Here is a 20,126-nt window from a genome sequence, read left to right as displayed (position 1 = left end):
AAGTACTTGAAATTTCTGTTCCCCTACAGTTCCAGAGAGTTCCATCTTCCACTTTTTAAAGTGGTCATACAAAAAATTAGATTTTGTTCCTCCTTTAACTAGATGAGATTTTTTTCTAGCATGTCTTCTGTCATCTCCATCACTTAACTCCTGACTATCAAACACATTCAAAAGCTAACTTTTGCAAAATTGAATTACTTGAAAGTCAATCTAAAGGCATGAACTCCTCAAATAATTTTAGCAGAAACCAACTTCATTCATCTGTACTGTGAAGACTTTTCTTTCTACTTTAAAAATACAAGATTCTGTATTTCCATCAGACTGATATAACCTGCTTCACGTAGCTTTTATTCAGTATCAGCATTTATTGTCGCAGAAGTACACATTTTTATTCTGCATTTACAGTACTTGAATTGTTGTTAAAATTTAAATTTTAGAAGTTAAAAACACTGAGCCATGGAGACACCAACCTTGTGGGCAGGGTGCAGCAGCCATCGGCCGTCAGCCTGACTTGGGTTTCATAGCTATCCAGGGGGCAAACCACTTGCTGAACAGGAGGACACTCGACTGTGCTGCAATCCACACTGAACACTATGGAGGAAGGGAAGAAGAACATTTCTTTTACTCATGCTTTAGAAGCTTTCCACAAATTACTTCCTCATAAGTAACCACTTATGCATCAGCCTTTTAAGTCACAAAAATTATCCAGTGAATGCGTGTTTGATAGGTAACATTACAAAAACCCTCCCTTTCTCATTACAATTCACTTTTTAAAATTTGTATTAGTTGGTATTGAACTGGTATTAGTCAATAAAAAATTTACAGAAATTAGACAGGCAACCTCACACAATCATTACAACTGTGAATATTAGCCAATAGAAGTACCCTAGTTATGAAGGGTTATATATTCCCCATAGCTTTTAAAACAGTAAACAACTAATTGTTTAATTTTTAACTAATGAAATTCTGTTTAAACAGCAAAGTACTTGGGTTATAGGAAAAAAAAGGATATACACTATAGATAGATGTGTGCATGTAGAAAGTATGTTTTTAAAGACTTTTATTAGGCTGTCTTGTTTGTATACTTATATATGGTAAAAATGAAATGCAAATTGACAAATCTTTCTGCATTAATGAGATGAAGAATTCTACTTAACTAGAAAGACTCACGGACAGTTTTTAGAAAGCAGAAACGTATAGAAATGGAAAAGAAAAAAAAATCCAAATCAATGGGTTTTAGAACTTGATGTTCTAAGTCATACTTGGGAAAACTGAAACATATCTTTCTCTTATTTGGTACTAAATTTTCCATGTAGCAAACACTACCAGCTCAGGTAGTATGTATCTGTTATGTCTTTTCAAAATTACACTAAGAAAAGTGCAAAACAAAACAGTTCCCTTTTTAAGAAAGGAAACTACTTTCTACTACTAGCTGCTTTCTACTAAGCAAGCAGGATGAACAGAATGTTATCAGACTGCAAATGATGCAGTATGATATCCCTGAGTACTGATTAAACTGCACTGCTGCATTGACACTATCACAGCAGCTGACTGAACTACTAAAGCAGCTCAACAATGCTACCCGCATTTCTTGCAAGAGTTCATAACCTTCAAAGGCCCATTTCTTCTCTTTTGGTTGGTCCTACATTTTGCAAGTTTGATCCTCAGCAGCACAAAGCAATAACTGACACTGTCATCATGAGACAGCAGTCTCAGATTTACATCTGCTCTGCTTATCTCCATTGCAGTGGTTACAGTGTGATAGTACATGGCTCACTCGTACTGAAAAGCAGCCCAGTCCATCTTTTTCAATCAAGTACAAATTTAAAAAACATTACAAACAAACCCCCAAGTTAAGACTACTCAAGCATAATTTTTTCTCTTCATTATTGCATCATTAGATTAATGATAAAACAGCTGAGGTAGGACAGGACCTCTTAGAAGTTCCCAAGCCAGGCCATGTAGATCTAGCTGCCCAGGATTATGCCCAGCTGGCTTTTCAATATCTCCATGGATTCAAAATCTTCATGGATTTTCACTATCTCCACTACCTCTCTGGGAGAACTGTGTCAGTGCCGAGTCACTGACATGGTGAAAAAGTCACCCTCATAGTAAAAAAGCGATTCCTGATGTTCAGAGGGAACCTCCACTTCTGTTTGTGTCTCTTGCCTCTCCGGTCCTACGACTGAACATCACTGAACAGAACCTGGCTCTGCTTTTACACCCCCTCCAGGAATTCATTGCATTGACAAGATCTTCCTGAGCCTTCTCTTCTCCAGTTAGAACAGTCCCATCTCTCTCAGAGTTTCCTCACAGGAGAGGGAGGAAGACAGATAAAAAAAGAAAAATATTTGAAAAAGGAAAAAGGTTCCTACTTTCTTTCAGATTTAAACAGGTTTCTCAAACTGGAAAAAGTATTGACAGAAACTTACAGATAAGCTGGAACTATTCTGAGGTTACAGAATAGCCTGTAATTGCACTCCTCATTTCTTTAAAAGGCATCTCCCAAATGTCTTTGCACTACTGTCCTGAGAAATAAGACTACAAATATTTGCCACTGACCATTTAGTTTTCTTTTCACATCCTACTGTGACTCCACTAATTAACACGTGCATATTTCATGAACAGTTCATTATGAGCTGTCATTATATATCTTATTCTAAACTTATTTTTTTCTATCATAGAAACTTCAAGATTTAAATACAACTTGACAAATTTGTGTCTTCAAGAACCCATAAATATTTTCCAATTTCCTATCAGCAAAGATTCACCCCATCAATCTTTGCTTACAAGTCTTCAAGAATTTTCTCGTGCAGTGAATTTGTAAAAGAGTATCTGAGTTACCACTTTTCTACAAGAATGTAGTAGAAACTCTGCCACAGTTGCAGACCCTGACATCTGCAGTAAAGTGCTACTTCCTCTGTAGACTGCAGAACCAAAGGTTTTGAAACTGGTAATGAAACCAGGTGAATAAAACTTTCTAGTACAGTAAGTTAACAAAGTATATTAGGCGTGTTAAGTTTCACCCTGACATATTTCAACTAATAAAATGGTTGGCTCTTCAACTAATACAAGGTACAGTCTAGGGCAAGATCTAAATAAACACCTATGCATCTAATGGTGAAGGAGCAAGTCAGTATTTACATTTCTAATGAAACAGTGGCTCAGGACAGGCTAAGGTTTCAAAAGTTGCAAATTTCTGAGGGTTCAGTACAAGGATACACAGCATGGAAGCATTACATTTTACATCATGGAAGCATTACATGACATCCTCTGCTCTCAGTTCAGGTGCATTACAACTGGCTCCTCATGAACAAACGCAACACAACACAACCACACACGATAATGGTAGTCACACTGTCTGCCATGGGAGAAGTAGAAAGGAACTCTCTCTCCATGGCAAGCATTTTACATTCTATGACACTTCAGAATGTATTACATACAACCACGGCATTCCTGGACCTTCAATGCAGCTGTACCATTGCCTGAACCACTTTCTTAACTGCCTTATCCCAGTTATTTCCAACCTGGATCTCTGCATTTGCTAACTTTTTCCCCCTCCCTCACCTTAGTTGTCAACTTAAAAGCCATTTCTTCAGCTCCATTAGAAATGTTCCTCACTCTTTTGGTCCAATCCTTTCCCACTCCAATCTCAAGTTCTGTCAACATAAGCTTTAAACAAATCATCCAATGAAACAATGTAAGTACTATTCTCTAAGTAATAGAGGATAAAATAAAAAAATTATAGAATCCTATTTCTTTGAGCTGTGTACAAAAACTTGATTTTGCTGACCCTTGTCCTTGGCACAGGACTGTACAAGCTCCAGACCTGATTTCCAATGCTGAAGCTGTATCAGGGTGGAGCACAAGCTACTTCCCTGTGCGTCATTACACATTACCTACTAAATTATGCTGCTGAACTTGGACTTTTCATCAAGCCCCAGCTGCACAAAATTCCCCAAAGCAGTAAGAAAAACAGTAACATTTTCTTTACAATTGTGTTTAAACCAATATTTGGTAGAGGAAAAAAAGAGCAATTTTCAGGCCATGCTGGAGATGAGTGAATGAAAGCTCTGCCAAAAAGACTTCTGAAAAAATGACAGATGAGTAGTCTTTTCAACACAGGTTATGTCTATCATGACAGGCATTTCCCAGTGCTTTCCCAAAGATGTCAGAAACGAAAAGATGACACTCTCATTGTGCCATACACAACAACAGAAGTTATCAAAAAAGGTACAACAAACATCTGTTGAACAACTGCCAGAGTATAATCCTCAGTTTGTTGTATTCAGAAGTGACAGCTAGAGTTCCTATCAACACTTTAGCAAAATACATTTTAATCTAGATTTAAACTCAATCTTTAAATAAACAAACATGATTTTAAAAACATCCTTGTTCGTAGTGGTTTAGCACATACTCTCCACAAATCTTGTTTTGGGTTATTTTTATTTTTGCTGTTAACACATTATGCAGTTCTATTTGAGATTGCTGATTCAAGAATTTTTTTTTGAAAATACTTTTTGAGAAATGTAATCCCCATTTTAAAACTAAATTCAATGCACATAGACTAAATTCCCTACTCGTGAACGGACAGTTACACATATCTAGGAATAAAAGAGGTTGCTTATGGAACCAAACCAGGATTATCACATCTCTGAGCTTTGCAACCACAGTAAAAAACATGAGCATGACACACTTGTGCTCAGTAGGTGCCACAACTGTGATGAGATACTTGGTGGAGCAACAGGTAAGAACATTTAAAGCAATTTAATCTGGAGGTTAATAGACATATATGACTAAGCTCCAATGCCTTCAATTGTATTCCTAAAGTAAAAGGGGCAGAAGAGAAAGTGGGTATCAAAATGAAATATTTTATTTTTATTCTAGCATTTAGTGTTGAGGAAACACTTTCTATTTTCCTTTCACTAACTCCATTGACAATCACAGCACTTGAACATACGCAGTTCTCAGCAGAAGGCTTCCAACTCAAATGCCAGAGTAAACTGGAGAGCAGTGATATCTTTCTTAAGGAACAGAAATAAACACAATTTATGCTTTAATTGCACAAGCACTTTATCTTGGCATAAAGCAGCACTGCTGTCACAGGAAGTAGTCCTCCCAGTTTTATTCCCACCAGAAAGCCCTTGCTGGTGCAAAACACCTACTAAGGCTGGTTAAGCAGACATGGAGGTGCAGGAAGAGTGTTTTGGCAGCATTACTCACAGAGCTAAAGTTTTTAGGTCTGTGGTAATCATGGAAACTTATTTTTCTCTGTTCAACACGTTAACTCCATAGACTTGCTGACACATTCAGTAAAACTGATGACATCAGCTCCCCAAGAGCCTCTGCATGAGCACCAACCTCCCACGCCTTACCCCGTCCATTACCCGTATTTTCTAGCAACATGGCATTTCAGTAATAATTCATATAATTCAGTTTCCTCTCTAACTCTTCTTGCCTGCAGTTCTTCAGGATACCAAGCCAGACTTTGAAGATGCAGGGTTTATTACCAGGTCTCTCAGTTCCTAATCCCCATTTGCAAAGCTCTACGCTTCCCTTAAATCCTAATAGTTTCTTTCCTTCCCCAATCTCTTCAAAGCCCCTGGTCTTCTACCCTCCTAACACACACCTTCATTTTTCCAGCCCCATGTACCTCCACCTCTTAAAACTCCCTACAGCAAAATATATAAAAAATATAGACAGACTTACATAAATTCACTAATGCAATAGAGAATCATATTGAATTTGAGGATTCTGTAAAACTAGCAAGTTGAAAACAACTTTCAAGAAGTAATTTCCATGGGGAAATCTGGATGGACTTATTTGACAATTACAAGATAGGAATTCAAACAACATTTGGGAAGACATGCTCAGAGATAAAATTTCTTTTGAAAATGATAAATAATCCAAAGTTAGCAAGACAAAATTCAATGAAGGCATAATTAAAGTACATAGGAGGAATTAAAATATACAAATATAACGGTTCAGTAGCAGTCATACTACAGAAAGATCCTGGTATCACAGCAGTTCACCAACTAGAAATATCTCCTGGAAAACAGTTAAAATCTTATCTAAATTTTGCATGAGAAACAGAAGGCAATTACTCTAAAGTATTTAGCACTGGTGAAGACTCTCCCAAAATATTAGTCTACTTTTCGATGCCACATGTTAAAGTGTGGATTAACTGAAAAAAACTTACAGGAAGGAAACATAACCAGGGAGGAGTACAAAAAGACCATGACACAAGAAATTAAAGCTAATTCTAGATGAAAGAAGTCCATGACTGACAAAAAGTTGCAGAGCAAAGAATTATAGTAAAGACTTGTTCACCAACTACTCAAGATAGGGTACTAAAAAGTTTGCTTAAATTTCCACATAAATTTGCACTGAATATTAGGGAAAAAACACAAAGAGAAAGAAGCACTAGAAAATACAAAGACTGCACAATTGTCTTCTGTGGAAGATGTAAGAAAATGTTAAACAAGCATAGGAAAGATACAGTTTAAGCACACTTGAAACTGTTTGCATATAATGTTTTGGATTATACCATCTTATATGCTTGCTTTGACTCCTCTGTTTTGATGATTTATCTTACCAAAGCCTGGATCAAAGAGTGAATTACACCTTCCCCTTCACTTGGAATAATAAATCACAAGAAAGGGTGTTCTCATGAAACGGAAGACCAGTAAATACTGAAAAAGTTGTACAGTTTTTTCGTATGCCCCTCTATAATCCTTTTGTTCCCCAGTTGTTAAGGGTCAACACTTGATAATCGAGAGTGATCTGAAAACAGAAATCCTAATTTCCTGTCCATGCAAAATGTATTCCTACTGAGAAAAACCTCTTTATAATCTAATCAGTATATAAAGTATGTCACCTGTGTTAGCAGCATTCACAGATATGCAATATTCTCACTAGGTTACTTTTCCCCTGCTACTCAGTTTAAATTAAAGTCTAAAGAAAAAAGAAAGTAAAATTTACTATAATATTTTATACTTTTTTTTAAAAAAATAGATATCGCATACATATTATAATTAACTTTCAAGAATAATCAGAAGAATTTAGAGGTTTTATAGGTTTTATTGGATGTAATTGTATAGATTATTTTGCTTGTCAGACAGAAAAAAATGGAAAATGTGAAAAGAAATTGTATCTACTTTTACCTGGCTTGCATTCATAGAGATCACAGCATTCCCCTGGCTTTCCTGATGCCTTAGAAACCAATATATTCAAATAGCCAGGCTGGCAAACCTTCCTCAAGCATCCTGCAGGATTACACACACAACGGCTTGGGAGTGGACAGCATTCACCAGGAGGTGCATAGCCTTCAATCAAGATGGAATCTTCTGGACATCGAGGAGAAAACTGGACCTCACAGCGGGCCTTGGAACAGTCAGGTTTCTCTTCTGAAAGGGAGAGAAAAATCATCACATGTGTCAGTAAATCACTGGAGTTGTAAAGATAAACTCAGACAAAGCTCCCTCCCCTCAAAACAACAAAAAAGGAAACAGCTGCTGTTGAATTGATTACCAAAAAGTACCTTTAAAAATTATAGTTAGTTGCAAGATGCTAGGTGTCTTATTAAATACTTTACAAATTTTCTAATTCGTACAATGTGCCTGACAGCTGAACCCACACAGCCTCAAGTAGAGCTGTGAACTTACATTTGGCCAGGATGTTAAACAACTTGTCACGTCATGTCAGCCCTGATGTTCACACCTACTCCTTCAGTTTCCTAAGACCTTCAATTATGGACTGATTAAAACTGATTGATTTATTAACCTGAACTGAGCTCTCACATATTCAAAAAGCAAGTTAAAAGGTCAACAGCTAACATATTTGAATACATTAGCAGAAGAGGCTATTTCCTGTACACACTCCCAATGTTCACATTAGAAGTGTTGTCCCTACATACTTCAGCACCTTGAATACTAAAAGATAAGAGGTTTGACTGTGCTGATGATGAGGTTTGTTGATGACCCTTATGCATCTCTTCTAGCTGAGGATATTCTATGATTTCTTCATGTACAAGTACTTTATGTTTTTTCTTACAACCATCAAAGATTACTAACCTAAATGTGCTACTAGATAGCACTATAGCTTTTTTCTTACAGTTAAAAATCCTATTATTTCCCTCCATCTTTAAAAAAGCCTTGGCTAGATATGTATTTTGCCTAGAACTTAAATAACATTTTTAAGACCAACGTTTTTTTTCAAACATACCCTTATGTTTAGGCTCTTCTCTGCTTTATTAAACACATTGTTCAGACAGAACATTAGTGGTTACAGAGGTTCACTGCAGAGAGCTGTATAAATAATAGATAACATACCAGTTTCTGTGTTTTATTGATAGCCTTTAGTTTATGGATATAATAAAAGGCTTGACATTCTAGCTTTTAAAATTATTTTCATTTACCACTGCATGTTTGCTCAACATGCATAGAGAAGCAATAGAACTGTTGCAGTAGTAGCCCTTAACTCATGATAGGCTCTTGATAGACCACTTGTACTCATGGTGACCCTTAAATTCCCACTGTTCATTACTTTATGTGCCCCAGAATTATGTGTCCAGTGATCTTCCAATTTCCATGACTAATAGATGATCTCTCTCTTGAAAATGCTTTGGATTAGAAGTATTTTAAAGAGTGGACCTGCTGTTTTTTACTTGACTGCATTTACACACATACATGTATCCATATGAAGATAAGCGTTTCCTTAAGGACTGCTTAGATAATTGGATACAAATAAAATTTAAGCACTCCAATTGCTCAAATACAATAAAAACTCTTTTTGACCAATTTGGCTAACTTTCCAAAAGGCAAGGTTTGTCAGAAATGCACATCAAACTGTTTGAGTTCAGACTATTCAGGACTCTAGATGCATCATTTTTGAAGACCAATGCAAAGTCTACTGCTGGAGTTGGTAAGATCACTTTGAAAACAAGGACATGCTACTACCAACACATAAGAAGCATCACAAGCAATAAAAGAGAGAAATTTAAAATAGAGAACATGACAAGTATTTTTGTATGAAATATTCATTCAGTGTTTTGCAGTTATTTTTGATATTTTTTCCACGTTAGAGTATTGTGCTCACCATAGTTAAAGGTTACAGACTGTGACAGGACTCTTGCATAAAGCCAGTACTATTTTCAGAGGAAATTATTTAAACATAACCTCCACCTCCCAAAAGATGTGTTTATGTTTTAATACCAGGTAATATAACACCAGCAGGTATTTATAAACCAAAGGTTTTCTTCTTAATCCAGGCACTGTTATTTTCTACTTCATAGTCCCAAAAATAAACAGACAAAGCCCTACTAATAGCTCCCTATTAATACTCATGTAAATATTGTGCTTCCAAATTACATCTCAAACTATGTACATATTGAAACATTCCCTTCCCAACACACAAATGCAACTGAGTAACAGGAAAGTCAAATATATTCACCCAAGCTGGATCAACCAACAGACAATTATCTTTCAGCTTCCCAAACTCTAGCTCACAGTAGAGCCAAAACCAGGTTAAGAAACTTTTTGCAGACTATGTCACAATTGGTTTCTTGATTTAGATGTCGTTTTCCTTTATGGAAAGCAGCTACTAACTAGAACAATACCTGGTTAGCAGTATGTAAAGTGTTCACTTGAATCTTTATCTAAAACATGAAAATCCAGCAGCCGCAGTGTAGCATTACTAGGTGTTAGTTAAAGCTTTAAGCAGCTAGCATCACGCTAGTGTTCTGTCTTCCAAGTCCAGAATTCACTGCAGTGTACGAAGATGGGAGTTTAGTTTTACTGCATTTCAGTAAAAGCTGATGTGGACTCCTCATTTTGATACCAAGTTTGGAAAAAAACCATTACTTCTATGCAACCATTCAGAAAGTTTGAAGGTTTTTCTTCTTGTTAACTCAGCAAATAACAAAATCTTCTCCATCCATGGGGATTCATTACACTAAACTAGTTCTACCTTTTCATTACTTCTTCAAAAAAGGCATCAAAATTTAATCTGTTCTCAAAATAAACTGCAAACATTAATACAGACATAAATGTCACCACTTTAGCAGAATTCCTGATTTAATTCCAATACATACAGCTATTAAAGAATTTCATCTAACAAGAACTGTTTAATAGTTCTTTTTTCCTTTATTAACAAACATTTCTACCCCTTGCAAAAGGAACATTAAAAAGAAAATGTAAGATCAAAATAATTAAAAATACACCAACAGCCTCAATAGACAAAAAGCAGATAATGCAAAGCTGTATCCCACTAAAAGCCCCCCGTGAAATCACTTGCCAGAAATATTTCTGCTACTTTGCCCCTTTTACACACCAGACTGTTCCAAAGTAGCTTTCAACAGACCAAAGTAGATTCATAAGAGCCTACTGCCTTTGTCAAACAGACACCTACAGTGCAAAGCACCAACCTGCCCCCTGGATGTTTTAAGCTACTGCCTGTTACACAAATCAGGTTCTTCCTGACCAATGTCTTCACAGTCAAGCAATGCATCAGGACTTAAACTCCATTTTGACAATAAATACAATAGAAACAAATTTCATGTGCGTCTAGAAACACTGGTGATGATTCAAAGCACTGTGGTGAACCTAAAGAATTAGGCTTCTGAGGAAAGGTAGAACTATACATGGGACTATATATATGACTTCCTATGAAGCAAATTAGTATAACAAATATATACATATTCCTGAATAACGGGGTGTCTTGACAAACAGATTACACAGTAAGGTACAGGTGTCACATTGTTCTCACCCATAGTGCAAATTCCTTCACAAGAAGGATCTCATTCAACCCTGTTTGTAGAGACAGTAAAATTGCTATAGCATAAAACTCAACCACATTTCAATGTGTCCTTTAAAAAAATACCCCACCCATCAATAAGGAGAAAATTACAGTAATTTCATGATTATAAGCCGCACTGAGTATAAGCTGCACGTCCGGGTGTCAGCAAGTTTTCGTTCTTTGTCCATACATAAGCTGCACGTTACAATACAGAGTGTGATAAAAGGTATCTATTCTATCACCATCTGTTGAGGGTGGGGTCAGTGATCCTTATCTCAACGGCAGATATTCTGCTAATGGGTCATCCATTGAAACCAGGCAGGACATTGTTCTTTATCTTTCCACAAGCCATCCTTCCTCCAGTGAGTCATTTTCTGCTAATGGCCATTGAGTCCCACTGTGGGACTGATAAAATTACTGCATCCCATTGGAAGTTGCTCCAGCCAGGGGGAAGAGACCAACATTTCTTACCAAGATAAAAACAGAGGTTTTGGGACACTAAGGTAGCCCCTTTCTCCACTGGACTCCAGAGGAAAACCGGATTTCTCCAAATCACCACTGGACCTTGGGAGGGAAACTGCACCTTCTGCAGGAGCACTGCTCCAGCTGAATCACATCTGTCACTGCAGGAGGATGCAGCCACCATTTAATGGGACTGCTACCAACACCCTGCCTGACGGGGTGTCAGGTTGTACTCTGACTTTGTCAGGATTTGGAGTTTGTTTCTTTGTAGTACTGTATTTCTATTTTAATTTCACTAGAAAAGAACTGTTATTCCTAATTCCTATATCTTTGCCTGAAAGCCCCTTGATTTCAAAATTATAATAATTTGGAGGGAGGGGGTTTACATTCTCCATTTCAAAGAGAAGTTCCTGCCTTTCTCAGCAGACACCTGTCCTCCAAACTAAAACAGTAACTTTTTGTTCTTTGTCTGTATATAAGCCGCACCTGAATATAAGCTGCACTTCGGGTTTGGACCAAAATTTTAGTCAAAATGATGCGGTTTATAATCTTGAAATTACTGTACTTTTCAGGGATCCATCCATCAAGCTTCCCATAAAAGTTTGAACTGATAACTCACTAAGAAAACATAGTAGGCTGCAAGTACTGCCTTTATGTTCAAAAAAGCAGCATTTGAAAGAGCTACAAAAGAACAGAAAATACTGGTTGGGTTTCTGATGAGGTTTCTCTGTGGGACACATTCTCTTCAGAGCCTTTTATCAACCACCACCGAAACTAGAAGTGTTCTGGTATCCCTGCCATCTCGACAACCTGAGCCAACAAAGAACCTCTACAGAGATAAAGAAGAGTCTGGATCAATCAAGCTTTCACAAACTACCTATTCTGAGACAGACAATTTTCTTAAGAAATTCAGAAATGTAGCTAGAAATATACATTCTTAATAAACTGAATACAATCCAGACAGGAAAACTAACATTTTGATGAATTCTAAATAAGACTTCTATCCTTAGAAAGAAACTTAATCCCTACTCTAAAAGGCAGCTCTAGAGATAATTTCAAAAAAAGTTCCTCATTTTATCAGTGACAGGGTTATTTTTAGATACAAATTACTACTGGTAGAAGTTTTTCATTTCAAGACAAACTTTAGTTTCTGTAGGTCTGAAGGTTCAGGCTTACTTGTACTTTGCTAAGTGCCTGCAAGAAGAACTTGGTGTTATTGAGTACATGAGAGAATACACCCTACAATTATTAAGAATAACTTAAGATACAATGTATAATTGAAATATAATAGCTGAATAAGATACAATGCACTGTGTGTTTTATTACTAAAACAGGGATCATGCACTTAAAATGTGAGGATGTCTCAAAAAAATTTCTCACTTTCATCTCAAAAGTGCACAGAGAAGTTGAGGCATAACAACATTCAAACTGACCTTTCACTGCAACCACAGCATACTTGTTATAAAGTGCATGAGGGAGAGGAGAACAACCTTCAAAGGATGTAATAATAAGAAGAAATCAAGATATGGATTTGTTTAATTTTTTATTTCCTTTAACTTTAGAAAGTATCTGTCATAAAGCAACAGCCATAAACCCAGAACTTTGTCACAAAGTTTTTCCATAACAAAAACTACAATGTATTTTTAAAATCATTCTTCCCATAACTCTACAAAGTTTTTAGGGGGAAGGGGAGGTACAATAGCAAGTTACTGAAGCACTTATGCTGCAACCAATGCTTTATCTGAGAGAAGGTAGCTTCTTCACCTTCCTGAAAGGTCTATGCAATACTCAAACTGGGTGCTAGCTAGATATGTTTCTATTAAGACAGTCATTGAATATAGGAAGTCTAGATCTCAAGCATTTTCCATTTCTTTTGTTAAAGTAGAGCTGCTGTAACAAAAACCAACCAAGCCAAACCACCCCCAACCCTCTTCATCTCTGTTAATACCAAAGCAGTTTGGAAATAAAAATAGCTCCTTAAGAAAAATTAAACACTTTGTTTTCACCTCTGTATCAAATTCTTTTCCTTCATTATGTTTGCATGCTCTGCTTTGACACGCAGAGAAAGTACATGCCAAGTTTATTTAATGAGAAAAGCAGAACAGTTAAAATATTGGTTAGTACAGTGAAAGGATCTTAGAGTATAGTCTGGTGTGGGAGAAACAGAGAAGAAAAGCCCTGATGGGGATGGGAGGATCTTCTCAATCTTCAGGTGAAACAGAACAGATCCATGCTTCTCAGGAAACCATTTCAGGGAGGAATTTTTATCATTTTGTCAGAACTTCATGTGATGCTGTTACTCAGTCACCATAGAAACGAGGGCAGAATGTTTTATTGGAGGAGATGGCAGAAGAGAAATTGGTATTTCTCAGGTCCAAATGTTTCCTTTGAGATATTTAAATAGTTCTGCAGTTGATTCTTTAAATCAAATTTTTGATACATATGCATATACACAAATGTTTATATACACAGAGATAGAGAGAATATCTCCTGTTTTTTTCCTGTTAAGTCCATACAAAGAACACAAAATAAGAAGCACTTTGAAATAGCAAGCTTCACATTTCATTTTTCTGAGCAGTTCAGAATAACGTATGGTTTATAAAGATGAACATTTTGCATGACCAAACTAAGCAATGCACTACAGTTGGCATACATGCTTTGAAGGCATGTGTTCAGCTTTGCATTTTTGTTTCACTGTAAACCATTTCTGTGAAATCTAGGCTAAAACACAGTCACTTTTATTGTACAGTCTTACAGCCATCATTGAGATACATTCCAAACAATAGGCACACTGTACTGTTCTACAGTAGCAGGAAGGAAATATTAAAAGGATTAGGGATAAACAAGAAAAATGATTACCCAGCTGAAGCAGTCAGACAGACAGGGATCGATATCGGAATGCAAAATACCCGAAAGGATTTTCAAGAATCAAAAGTGCAGTTATAGTAGATTAAAAAATGAGATTAACTTACACATACAATATGCACAGTACTGTAAACGGATGAACTACTACAAATAAAAAAGGGAACTAGAGCCTGACCTTTTACCTAAAACTGAACTTTATTTAAAATACATTCTATTTTCTAAATGAGTCTCGCTACACTTCCCAGCATTCTTGTACTCCACAGTGGGAAAATCTGTCTCACCCACATTACAGCCTGATTTTCTTGTAATATAACAGCCAGGAACTAACCTGGGTTAAAAAAAAGTCACACACAAAAACCACAGGCACAGATACCAGTTTTAAGAAACGTGCATTCATTGATACACATCTTTGCAACACAGTATTCACTACAGATTTGGCAAAGACTTTCCATTTTGAGGACCAAATAACCAGAAAAAGGGTTATATCACACCAGACAGCTACAGTGAAGGAAAACAGTAATTCCGTTAGGTAGATAGCAGAGTTATTACAATTTTGCAATTCCATTTCCTGAATTATAGTAATTTCAAGATTCTAAGCCGCACCATTCTGACTAAAATTTTGGTCCAAACCCAGAAGCGCAGCTTATAATCAGGTGCAGCTTATATATGGACAAAGAATGAAAAGTTGCTGTTTTAGTTTGGAGGACAGGTGTCTGCTGAGAAAGGCAGGAACTTCTCTTTGAAATGGAGAATGTAAACCCCCTCCCTCCAAATTACTATAATTTTGAAATCAAGGGGCTTTCAGGCAAAGGTAAGGGAATTAGGAATAACAGTTCTTTTCTAGTGAAATTAAAATAGAAATACAGTACTACAAAGAAACAAACTCCAAATCCTGACAAAGTCAGGCAGGGTGTTGGTAGCAGTCCCATTAAATGATGGTTGCAGTCCTCTTGCAGTGACAGATGTGGCTCAGTTGGAGCAGTGCTCCTGCAGAAGGTGCAGTTTCACTCCGGAGGTCCAGTGGTGATTTGGAGAAATCCGGTTTTCCTCTGGAGTCCAGTGGAGAAAGGGGCTCCCTTAGTGTGTCCCAAAACCTCTGTTTTTATCTTGGTAAGAAATGTTGGTCTCTTCCCCCTGGCTGGAGCAACTCCCAATGGGATGCAGTAATTTTATCAGTCCCACAGTGGGACTCAATGGACCATTAGCAGAAAATGGCTCACTGGAGGAAGGATGGGTTGTGAAAAGATAAAGAACAATGTCCTGCCTGGTTTCAATGGATGGCCCATTAGCAGAATATCTACCGTTGAGATAAGGATCACTGATGGTGATAGAATAGATAGCTTTTATCACACTCTGTATTGTAACCCAAGACAGTTGCCAACACCTGGATATGCAGCTTATAATCAGGTGCGGCTTATATATGGACAAAGAACGGAAAGTTGCTGACACCTGAAAGTGTGTCTTATAATCAAGTGCGGCTTATAATAATGAAATGTCTGTAGTTCCTTTTCCTGTACCAGAAATATTAAAAACGTGGCAATTCAAAACAAACAAACAGACCCCAAAAACCACCACACCGGCATCACAAACAATCCTGCCTCCAAACAGATATCTTCCCAAGAAAGAGTGAAGAGACTCAATGAGGATCTGTAAAACACCTGCACCTAAATGGATATGCAAGTTCTATAAAACCAACAGTTTGTGGCAGTAGTTGCATTTGGGTTCAGACCTCCCAGCTCCCAGTATTCCTCTATTATGCTATAAAAAAAAAATCAGGTCATGAAAACTCAAAAGAAATTTTACTTTCCCTCCATTTCATTTAAAACCTGCTTTCAACAAATATGTATTAGCTAGACACCAATAAATTAATCCAAATTAATAATGGATAACATTAGCTGACAGAACTGTACATGAAGAACTGAGCCCAGCCCACTGCACAGAACCTGGAAAGCTGTGCCATCCCTGGGACAGCATCCATTTCTACTGCTAGCTGCTTTCAATAGATATAAAGCACCTTTAAACTTCAGAAGTTAGTAAGAGAAATGAGCAGCTAGCTCTAGTCAGATTTACAGCTGTGTTGCCTCTATTGTAAAATAACATTTAAAAATGTTTTCAGTATTGTCATGGCTGGAATAACATTGTACATTGTAATTTCTTTATATGAGAGAGCGTATTATGCTGGATGAATGGTACTACTCCTACTATTGCTCCATCTTTGTAAAAGCAAATCCACTGAAATTTTCAAAGGAAGAGTATGTAAACAGCAATGATATGGTCTCACCTACTTTGAAGCATGCCAAATCATTCTGGGAATAAACCAAAAATGGAAATACTAGACTTAGAATCAGTATAAACTGCATACACTTTGATGACTTACAAAAATGTACACTAGTAGTAGATTTACTTAAAGCAGAAAGTATTATTTATTGCAACAGTATATTCAGTTGCAAAACCAAAGGTAATGTTGAATGAGTACCAAAATAATGATAAAGCACAACTATTTGGAACAATTCTGCTTAATGCAGCTTAAGAAAACAATATGAGCCTAGCTGATACCTGGAGAAATAATCACAAGTATTCACTGAAGGAGAAGCACTGTAAGGTACAGTTTGATGTGACAAAGAGAAAGGGATTTGAATTTGAGCACACACCATATACATCCCAATGGGCAAACCTCTGGAGGCAGCTCAGTATGTAAGGAGCGCCAAACAATACCACATAATCACACCCAGACTAATGTCTCAAATTACTCTTTGCTTCTTACCCAAGTCTAAAAACATAAGTAGAACAAGGACTTAGAAAACACTTGCATTTGCAATAAAAGCAAATTATAATGAAAAGACATACATGAGTTTACAAAGAATAAGAATTCACATATGTATGAACCTAGCAACTGAGACTGAACAGCAGGAAGGGCAATCCGTTTTCTAGAGCTGATTAACAAAAGCAACAGAGTTGTAAACATTACCTTAGAAATGAGCAGTTTGATATTCAAACAGATGTTATTTTTGTCGTTAGTGAAATTGAATCAAGTCCTGTCTGCCCTTGAGATTTTGTTTTGTTAATACAAATAAATTTAAGGTATGTGATTTCTTTTAGTCTCTCTGATAATTGCAAATGTTAAAAAGCCCCACCAAAACCCACAACCTCAAGCCCATGCCCAGTAAAAGAAGGACCTAAATGTTTTAAGACACTTCTGGCAAATAAACTCCAGTATGCAAACAAGTTTTCCCAGTTATTATGTTCAAAGAACCTCCATCTCTTACCAGCTTAATCTCTGTGTATTTATTAAAGGCTTAGCCATGTGTTTCTAAAATTCTTCATCAAAAACATTCAAGATGCATAATATAAAGAAAGTCAACCCTGTTCAACATTTTGGTCTTCTCTGTACTAACCTAAGATACCACAATAGTCAGAAACTACAAAGAAGTAGACTTTTCTTTTAGGCAAACAAAGTGACTGCTTTCAATGGAGAAGCCAACACCACCATGTTTCAAGACATTTTCACACTCCAACTGCTATGGTTCATCTCTCTTGACTTCTCTGGGTTAGCTTCTTTCTAAGTCCTTTGAAATAACCTCTCAAATTTAGAATTCAAGCACATTTTTATTGTACCAGATTTCCCATACAACCAGAGATGTTCCCAAATTCTTGCTTTTCTCCTTTATTTCTTTCTTAACATTAACATTTCTGTAAAGCTTGTCTCCCCAGAATGAGTTTTAATGCCAACTAACTGCTCCTTTGTTACTCATCAGTTACCAAACCTGCATCATTATTGAACAACATTTCCATGCATTAGTTAGGACAACAGAAAACAAATCCACCTATAATAAGAAATATGACAGCAAAGTAAAAAGGGGTCGTTATAATTTTAGGGGAAATCTATACTGACAGAGAGAAATCTAATGCAGAAATTCTTCGTGTCTTCCAGTGAAGCGATTCTACAAACTTTTTACAACATTTCCAAATAGAAGAGAAATTGTCAACCTGAAAGAATTTAAACAGCTCAGTCCTCCAGAAAAAGTAGATATTGGTTCTTACCAGATTTATTTTTGCTGAAAGTGACACTTAACAAAACTCAAATTAGGAGCATTTCACTGAACACAGAAATCATGTTCACATAAAACGTTATCTTTTCTCTGTAGGCAAAGTCTTCTAATAGACCACTATATTTGACACTTAAAATGCAAAATGCAGAAATAAGAAGCTTATCAGAAAACTCCAATGTATAAGAAGCTAAAGCACGTTGTTCTTGGGTTCTTATACTGAATGTAACTTTTCATATTTCATGTAAAAATATGCATAAATAAACAGTAAATAAGTCATAGAAACTGATTTATTGACTCCAGAGAACATTTGCACTAGGCAAAATAAAATCAAATAAAGCATCTAAAAATCATGCAAGGAATTCTGCTGAATTCCAAGCTCCTGCTTGCAATACTTGTTTTCAGAGTTTGTGTTTCTGCATTTTCACAACTGTCATTCCCACACACAAAAAAAAGGAAAAACAAAATATCTATTGGGGGAAAAAAACAACAAGAAAAAAGAAAAACAATAAATTTTAATTTTATTCTGAGATCCAGGCAGCTTAAGTTTGAGAAGACAGCCACCCAACTGTTTGACCAAAGGTTTTCGAGAAATGATTGGAAAAATAAACAGACACCTGGAAATCTGAGAATCATCTTACTTGTGCTGCTTTCAAACTGCAGCAGTGTCCTACTCAGAAATATCTACACATTTCAGGGGTGGTGGGGGGCGGCACGTGTGCAATACATGCACACATGGATTCATAACCAGCCCTCACACACAGTCAGACCACAAGGAATCACAGTGTGAGAAGTTTGTTCTGCTCTGCAGTACTGCTGCACAAAATGTAAGAACCCAGATTACTTTTAGGACAAACTGAGACTCATGCAATATCCAGAGTCTTTGCTCCTCAGGCGCCTGCACAAGACCATGCAGGTACATAAATAAAATATTTGATGATACCAATTAAACACAGCTTCAAGTCCACCATTAAATGCTACTAGATATCTCCACCCTCTTGCAGCATCCTTAGTCTACCTTAAAGCAGCAACATCCCACAGAGGGAATTAAATGTCAAAACTACAGAAAAGCAGAAAGTCAGAGTTTACACAGCATTGAGCTTCTGTTAACACTAGTACAAGTATTTTGCTGACTTCAGTAGCCATTAAACTTGGACCCCACTGTTTCAAACTGGATGAAAGCCAGCACCTTGTATTACAAACAAAAGACAGCAAGTCTGGAAACAGACCAACAATCCTATGCCAAATACATAAAAATAATCTCTCAATTTCAGAATGCTGTTGGCTGCAATGTTCTTTAATTAGAATCACTTTCTGATCTCATTTGAAGCATACAGTTGTGTATTAACTACCTGGAAAGTTTGTTTTCAAGAGGAGCTTAAAGGGGAATGATCTAGAGAATTGTAAGCACAGTAATCTGTTTTTCCCAAATGTATTAATTTATTTTTTTAATCATAACTACCAGAAAGTATTACAAATCATGCTGGCTCTGACATTATTTCTGATGCTTCACCCTCTGCTTTTCTTACTCTTTCTTCTTCATTGACCTTTCCTCTTAGGTTATCATTGACCTTTCCTCTTTAAAGCAAACCTCAAATACTATTTACTTCACATCTTTTCTAACCTGTCTTTCCTTATATGCATCTCCATCAGTATAATACACAGCAATGTATTTGTTTTGCGTAAAAATCTACCTTAATACAAAGTATTACTTTCTCTTAAACATTAAGGAAAAGCACATTTGTGGCATTTTGCATAGCAACTTCCATGACACAACTGAAAAAAGAACAAACTAGGAAATTCAGATGTAGAAGATCTAGATTAGCATGATCTCTTAGGGCAGTTTGGCTAAGCCTTGAATGCAGATTAAATTTACAGGCACTAAAATGTTACATACCATTGTGGAACATTATGCATCATGGAAGAAGCTACTGCCAGGAAACTGCAGATACAGTTGCA

At 36.6% G+C, this 20,126-nt stretch overlaps 1 protein-coding gene across 2 annotated transcripts in view; it reads right to left on the bottom strand.

Annotated features, from left to right (window-relative positions):
• The window catches only part of CRIM1 (cysteine rich transmembrane BMP regulator 1), a 178,812-nt gene that overhangs the window by 85,876 nt on the left and 72,810 nt on the right, over positions 1-20,126 (bottom strand). For both annotated transcript variants that reach the window (XM_033054763.2, XM_033054764.2), the window contains exons 3-4: positions 7,164-7,406; positions 471-591 (exon numbers count right to left, since the gene is read on the bottom strand). In XM_033054763.2, coding sequence (XP_032910654.1) covers positions 471-591; positions 7,164-7,406 — 364 coding nt within the window. The remainder of the gene's footprint in view (positions 1-470; positions 592-7,163; positions 7,407-20,126) is intronic.

This window comes from Catharus ustulatus, chromosome 3 (genome assembly GCF_009819885.2).
Source record: "Catharus ustulatus isolate bCatUst1 chromosome 3, bCatUst1.pri.v2, whole genome shotgun sequence".
NCBI classification, from domain to species: Eukaryota; Metazoa; Chordata; class Aves; order Passeriformes; family Turdidae; genus Catharus; species Catharus ustulatus.
This window is presented reverse-complemented; position numbering and strand designations above follow the sequence as displayed.